The following is a 7,086-nucleotide window of genomic DNA, read 5'->3' as shown; positions in this document are numbered from 1 at the left end:
GGGGGGGGGGCGCCCTGCATCCCTTACCCAGCCTCTGCTCATTGAGAGCTGCCACCTCGAGGCTCTGCTCCTGCAGGTAGAGCTCTCTGGAGCGGCTCTGGCTCCGGCTTCGGCGCCTGACCCCCAGGCACTGCATGACGTTCCGAAGTGCCCCCGCCGCCCGCTGGGCCTGGCCCGGGACAGTGTGGCGTCCAGAAGGCAGCCCTGGCCCTAGGAGCGGAACGGCCTCCTTAGAGTGGAGCAGGGGCGGAGACCTGGAGTGGATGGGCGGGGGCAGAACCCGTGGGGGCGGGGCAGTGAAGGGTCGGGCCACGGCTCTAGAGGCGGGGCGATACAGAAATCTGTGCTGAAGGGGCGGGGCCATACCCTAGGAGGCAGGGACAGTTCCAGAGGGGCAGGACCGATGCCCCCAGGAGGTGCGGCGAGAGCGGAATCAAGGCGGGGAGAGGAGGAGGAGGAACCGGGGCCGGGAGGTGAAGTGGGACAAATCCATAAGCCGGGAAGAAGATCAGTGGTGAAAGTCAGAGCCCAGAAAGCGGACTGGGGTGGAGCCAGAGCCAAAGAGGTGGGGAGCGGGAGGAGCCGAGTCTGCGAGGCGACGTGGGGCAGAGGTAGCCAGGAAGACGGCCGGGGGCGGAGCCAGGGCCCATGGGACAAACCGGGGGAGGGTCCCTCACTGCAAAGGCCTTTTGTTTTCGGGCAGGGAGGGGCGGAACCTTGACTGTGGAGGCAGTCCTACCAGGGGGCGGAGCCTGAGCCGCGAATTCTAAACACTCAGCTGGAGGCCTGGCGGAGGACTGGAGGGCTGGGCAAGATTGAGCCGGGAGGTAAGCCCGGCCGGGCGGCAGCCTGAGGGGCTGCAGAGTCTAGCGGACAACCTGGTGGGGCGGGATAGGAAGAAGCCGGGGATGGAGCCCGGGCCGGACAGCGGAACCCGCCAAATATTTTACCTCAGTTCCTCAACGAATCCATTGTGACTCAACGGGCTGTTGCCTCACATGTAAACCTCAGGGAGGCCTGTTTCCTTCTCTGAGAGTTTCGCTACCTGAGTGGGATAATCTCCAAGGCTCCAAATGCGAATGGAATTCTTGAAAAAATGCTGGTCTTAAAAATGAGTCCATTAACACAGGCTTGCTTTGATAAATAGGTGAGGAGGACTCCAACTCCATATGAAACTGTGCTGCCAGTGTGCTCGGAACAGTGGGCCCTTTCATGTAAGTTACGTATTGCTTTTCATTCACCCAGCATCTATTTATGGAGCCCCTACTGTGTGCCAAGGTCAGGACACCACCCAGAGGCCTGACTCACTCCTCTCTTTTACGCTCCGCCTCTGAATAGTTCCTTCACTTGCCTCACCGCAGCTCCAGTCACCAGCATTGACAGTGAGTCACTGGCAAAGCCAGTTATTAGCACAGACAAGCACAGCAATAATAACAAACTGAAGTGCAGAACGACTTGCCTAAGGTCACACCTCGGAGGAAAATAAATCATGAGAATGTGTGTTAATGTAGATGAGCTGGAATATGGGCACAGAAATATTGTTCTTCACTTGGAGCTGTGGGAGCTGATTGTAAGGGGAACCTCTGTTTTAGAGAAACCACGTGATGGTTTAATGGTTTAATCAGAGGGCCAAGGACTCCCCGAGGACCTATGGATAGAATCACATCTCAATACAATTTGCTTCCTTTGAATTCTTATGTATTTTATTTTATGTATTTTATTTTATGCATTTGAAAACATGATCCTGAGAAGGGGTCCACAGGCTTCACCTAACTGCCAAAGTGGTCCAGGGCACAAAAAAGTTAAGATCAGTGTGGATCAGTGTGTGTCTGTGTTGTGTGGGCATGGAATCCCAGGGACAGACAGCTTTGAAACATAATTGAGGAGGGTAGGGGTCTGGCTACCCCAAATTGCTATGATGGATCTGGAACTGTTATCTCTTGGGGGTACTGGCTTCTTTGCCAACCTAGAATTCCTTTGCCCACTAGTGCTTTATCCTCACAACATCCCCTATCAGTAGGTATTGCTTTCCCGTGGATGAGAAGACAGGCCCAGACAGGCAAAGGGACTTGCTCAGGGTCACAATGTAAGTAGAGGCAAAGCTAGGACTGGAACCCAGGTCTAGGGCTGCAGCCCAGGTCTCCTGGGACCAAGATGAGGCCCCTCTTACACCCTACCTTGCACTTTTACTCATGCCAGGTTTTACAGTGGGGCGGGAGGGATTCAGTGTTTGAATAGTTAGTGTAGGTGTAGGTGGATGTGTTCAGTGAGGGGAGAGCTTTGGCAAGTTAGGTCTTTTGGGGTACATCTGGGGACGTGCTGGAGAAGCCAGTGCAGGCCTGGCTAGAATGGAGCAAGCAAAGGAAGTAGGGTAGGGAAGGAGGCCAGGGGACTACAGCGTCAGTCTGAGGGCTTCAGAAGCACCAGAAGGAGCCCCTGATTCTTCTTTTTTTTTTTTTGGTCTCACTGCATGTCTTGCAGGATCTGAGTTCCCTGACTAGGACTCAAACCCCGGCCCCTGGCAGTGGAGGCATGGAGTCTTGACCACTGGACCGACAGGGAATTCCCCAGGAGCCCTTTGATTCTTAAACCCAGTTCTGGTCACATTTTTCCTGGCTAGGGACTACCTTATTCCCCCTCATCTCACAAAATACTCACATGACGTGGTCACTTGGGGGGGTGGGCCTCCTGTAGGAACATTGTACCTGCTGGTACTAGGCACTGTTCTCATTATTGCCTTGTATGTGTTAGCTCGTTCAATCCTTACTGCAATCCATGAGGGAGGTAGTGTTCTTATCCCCCATTTTACAGATGAGGAAACTGAGGCACCAAGAAGTCAAGGGATTTGTCTAAGATGAAAAAGCTAAGACTTGAACCCAGGTAGTCTACTTCCATAATCCATGTCTGTATACTACAGTGCCTCTGCATGCATCTGGGGCGAGGACACAAGGGACATCTCTTATCTAGGTGGCCCCCATACCCCCCCCCAGGCCAATGGAGGGAGCCTTTCTGCAGCAGACCCCCAACTACCCAAGCCAGAAAGTGTGTCCAGTGCTAGAGGACCCAAAATATGAAAGAGATGCAGACTCTCCAGTGGAAGTGTAAACAACCTGGAACAGCACAGGGCACAGTGACTACACCCTTCCACCACCAATTCTCCTTGACAGATTCTTGCTTGCCGATATGGTTTGCAGGGGGAACAAAAGGCAGTTAAGGGACGTAATTTTGGGTGATGAGCTAGAAGCAGCAGGGCCTTCAGGGAGACAGCTTGGGATCGCACTGTTCTTGCCAGCTCCGCAGGAAGAGCTGGACTGTCAGGCACTTGGGAGGCAGGTCTCAAACACGATGGACCAGGGCTGCCAAGCCCATGCCACAAAACTGGGAGGTGCTGACTGAGCCTCCACGTGGCTTCCTCTCCAGGGAAGATACCAGGGCTGCCCAGGGACAGAGACCGGACAAAGGCACAAATGCCTGAGGATGGAGCCCATTCTAACATGAGCTGAGGATACAGCTGTAGCCAGAGGCGATCAGAGGGCTTGTAGGAGGTCTGAATGTGAAGCTGGCACGGAAGAGGTGGCAGTCTGCGGGGTACACAGCACTAGCTAAGGGATGATGAGAGAGAAAGCAGAAATCTCTACTGTGATCCTCTGAACTGCCCAGCCGCCCTTCCTGCCAGGGTGGCAGGAGCACTGAGACACCTCTGTCCTGAGAGGAGAAGAGGGAGCCCTGGGAAGGGCAGGGATCCCATGACCCTGAAAGAGTTTGCCTTGAGGCTACTGGTGTGAGGGTAACAGCTCTGGACACTGAGCAAGGTCTCTCTGGGCCATGGGGACCAGGTCTGGGCCAACCAGGAAAATGAGACAGACTGGGCACTGGCTGAAAGGAACGTCTCCAAGTGTCCCTGAATTCCAGAGGGTCTCTAGTGGACAGATGGAGGGCTCTGCCTTTCCTTTCCCTTCTATTATCTCCATGCATGGTTTAGGTGGATAGGTGGTGGGCACTAAAGGACTCCAGAGGTACTAGAAAACAGAGGGAGATCGGGTTAAGCGGCGATTGGTGCAAGAGAGGCAGGGTTTGCTTAGCTGGCAGATGACCTGGGGCGCGGGAGGGCAAAGCACACTAAAAGTGGGTGAATCCCCAGGCTGGAGCAAAGAGATTCCAGGTCCAGGTTAGGGGCCCCGTGCAGCTAGGAGACCTCCAGTCCCTGCAGTCCAGAGCCCGTGGCTGCCCTCTCTCCTGGAGAGACCCCTATAGGGCAAGGAGCTGGCCCAGACTGTTTGCCGGTCGGTCGGAGAAGACAGAGCTCGGCTGGACAAAGGCGGGTAGCAGCAGGCAGTTAGAGCTGAGATTCAGGTCTGTCCGGCCAGGAGGGTGCGCAGATGGGGGCGATCGGGCTGCCCCTCCCAGTCCGGGCGTCGCTGACTAGGATTTCTGCGCTGGGCAGTTACTGCGGCGCGGCCCGACCTCACCTCGCACACCTCCTCGCCCCAGCCTTCCCACCCCGCCACACCTACGCTGCCTGACGCGGTCCAGGCACGCCTGGGCTTTGGGGAGCCTCTCTGGGCGGCCCGGACTGGGCGAAGATAACTCAGTTATTCGTGGATGCTGGTTCCTTTCCTCCTCGGTCCCTCCGAGCGCGCCGGACCCTGGAGCCCACCCTTCCGTGACTAGGATAGGGAGAGGGGGAGTCCCCGAGGCGGCAGGGCCGGGGGTCGTCTTTAGGGAAATCTTCAGACTCGCACCCCTGTTCTCCCCACTGGCCGGGTCTGGGGAACAAGCCTGGAAACGCCCAGGGTTGCGCCCGGCAGTCCCGGGTGGAGATTTCCTCCGTGCGACAAAAGGGACGAGGGGCGGGCCGGGGGCGGGGCGGAGGGCGGCCGAGGAACCGGGGGTCCCCCGCCCTGGGCCGAGAACGGCTTTCCTCGAGGTCGGCCCAGGCGGGGTCCCCCCCGCGAGCCGGCCGAGTACTCACCGTGCAGGGTCAGGAAGTCCCGGCCCGAGTCCATGCCCGACGGACGGCGCTGCGGGAGGGGGGCGCCGCGGGACACTCGTCCGCAGCGACAGCGCGGGCGGTCTCGGGTCCGAGAGGAGGGGAGGGACCCGAATGGACTGCGGAGGGAGGACACTGGAGGTCCTCCCGGGACTCCGCTCCGCCCCCCGCCCGCCCGCGCCCCCGCCCCCGCCCCCTGGGCCCTCCAACCAGTGCCTCGCCCCGCCCCTCCTGGGGGTTGGGGAGGAGGGCAGAGGTGGGGGCCGGGAAGCCGGGCCGTCCCTGGCCCAGGCCTGTGGGCGCGTCCCGGCCAGAAATAGCCGGATCCCTCTGGCTTCCTCAGCCACCGCCACCCACAGGCCGCGGACCCTGTCATTATCAACGGCGGCCCGGCCCCACTCCCTGCCTGTGGGCGCCTCGCTGGGGTTGGGGTAATGCGCGAAAGAATCTGGAGTCCTCCTGGGGCAGGGACCGCGTAACGTTCGACGCCCAGCCGGGCTGGTGCGAAAGGGAGCCTCGGAGTCCAGGCGCCAGCCGCGGCTCCCCGGATGTCTGCTTTCCCTTCTGCAAAATGGGTGCACGGACGTGAGTGAGGAGGTCCTTGGAGAGGCATGCCTGGACCTAGTCTGGAGAAGGGTCCCCTCCCGGCTCGCTGGGAAGTTTCTAACCCCAGAAGTGCCCTTGGCGGGGGGCTGGGGCCGAAGCCGTAAAACTTAGAGCAGGTAGGTGCAGAGAGCTCTCCTTTGAGCCCCTCACACCCCAAACTCCTGGCGATCTCCAGGGTTCCTTCTTTGGGTGACCTCCCAAGGGGCTGTCTGGACAAGGGGTCCCTAATGGACCCCCCCCCACACACACACTCCCACCATCAATTCTTGCAATCCTGACACCCTTTTTATAGGTACCCAGAGACCCCCAGGGGAAGTCCTGGAGGATCCTGGAAGGATCCTGCTGCCCACCAACTTTTGGGAAAGGCCCTTGGGAGAGCCCCCAGAAGACCTCCCAGGATGCGGGGTACTGAGCCCACCAGTGAATCTTGCTGGGCTGATAAAACCAACATGAGAGTCTGGCAGAACCAGTTGGACCCCAACCCCTCCTCCTCCCAGCACAAGCAGGCCTAGGTGGCCTTGAATACCTCATGAAGGAATGTAACCAGCTAGAGAGCACGTCTTCCCATCCTGACAGTTGAGCCTGGGTCAGGACTTTGGAGAGGCTCCCTCCCTCTGTATGTCTCCCCTATGCAGAGGGGGGCTTCCCTCTGTGTGGCACTGTCCCCAGTGGGCCTGCCCTCCAGCAGGAGCAGCCCTTGCCCCTGGCAGGCCTGTCCAAACCCTCCTTGCTTTCCCTTCTGCTCAAGGATGAACAAGTCCACACAAGGCCTCCCTGTGGAGCCCCAGCCTGGGGACAGGGAGGATGAGGGGTCCTTTCTCTGTCCTCACTTTCTCTCCCAGGCCCGGACGCCTGCCTCCAGGACTGCCCTTTGGGGGCCTCCTCTGGCCTTGGGGCTAGTCCTGGGACCTCTGACATCCCCAGCGGCCTGCAGGGCCCTCTACTCATCAGCAAGTTAAGCCTCCTCAAGTCCTGCTCCTCTTCCCAGGCAGAGACACAATGAAACTCTGACACCAGCAATTGACTCGGCTTCATCTTAAGTATCATTCCTGTTTATTCACATCACCTCCCAGCTCTGAGCCCCAAGCTCGAAACCAGGGCATTACCTGATGCCGCTGGTGGGGGCTACAGCCTGGCTCTTCCTTTGCACACACCAAACCTGTCTCACGCAGGCCCTCTTCTGGCCTCTGGCCCAGGCAGAGGAGCTGAGGCCTTCTCCTGAGCCTGGGGTTGCTGGGCAGGATGGGCACAGCTGACTCAGAGTTGGCACATGCAGCCAGGTTCTGCCAGAAAAGAGAGCTGGGCCACGCCCTGCTCAGAGAAACCAGGCTGCTGCTCTGACCTGTGGGTCAGCGGCTCCCCAGGACTCTCCTCTCCTGCCTGCCCCTCCCTCCCTCTCACAGGCTGGGAGGTCATCTGCTTCATTACTTCTGCTGTGTGTAAGCCTGTGTGGTGTGTGTGACTGCGCCTGTGTGTTGAAGGGCTGGGAG

At 58.7% G+C, this 7,086-nt stretch overlaps 1 protein-coding gene across 1 annotated transcript in view; it reads right to left on the bottom strand.

The window, feature by feature from the left end:
* PLCD1 (phospholipase C delta 1) overlaps positions 1-5,027 on the bottom strand; it is a 22,472-nt gene extending 17,445 nt beyond the window's left edge. The window contains exon 1 of the mRNA XM_007462719.1: positions 4,973-5,027. Coding sequence (XP_007462781.1) covers positions 4,973-5,006 — 34 coding nt within the window. The 5' untranslated portion in view covers positions 5,007-5,027. The remainder of the gene's footprint in view (positions 1-4,972) is intronic.
* Between the last annotated feature and the right edge of the window lie 2,059 nt (positions 5,028-7,086).

This window comes from Lipotes vexillifer, unplaced genomic scaffold (assembly GCF_000442215.2).
Source record: "Lipotes vexillifer unplaced genomic scaffold, Lipotes_vexillifer_v1.1 scaffold539, whole genome shotgun sequence".
Classification (NCBI taxonomy): domain Eukaryota; kingdom Metazoa; phylum Chordata; class Mammalia; order Artiodactyla; family Lipotidae; genus Lipotes; species Lipotes vexillifer.
The sequence above is the reverse complement of the archived record's forward strand: the minus strand, read 5'-3'. Positions and strand labels throughout refer to the sequence as shown.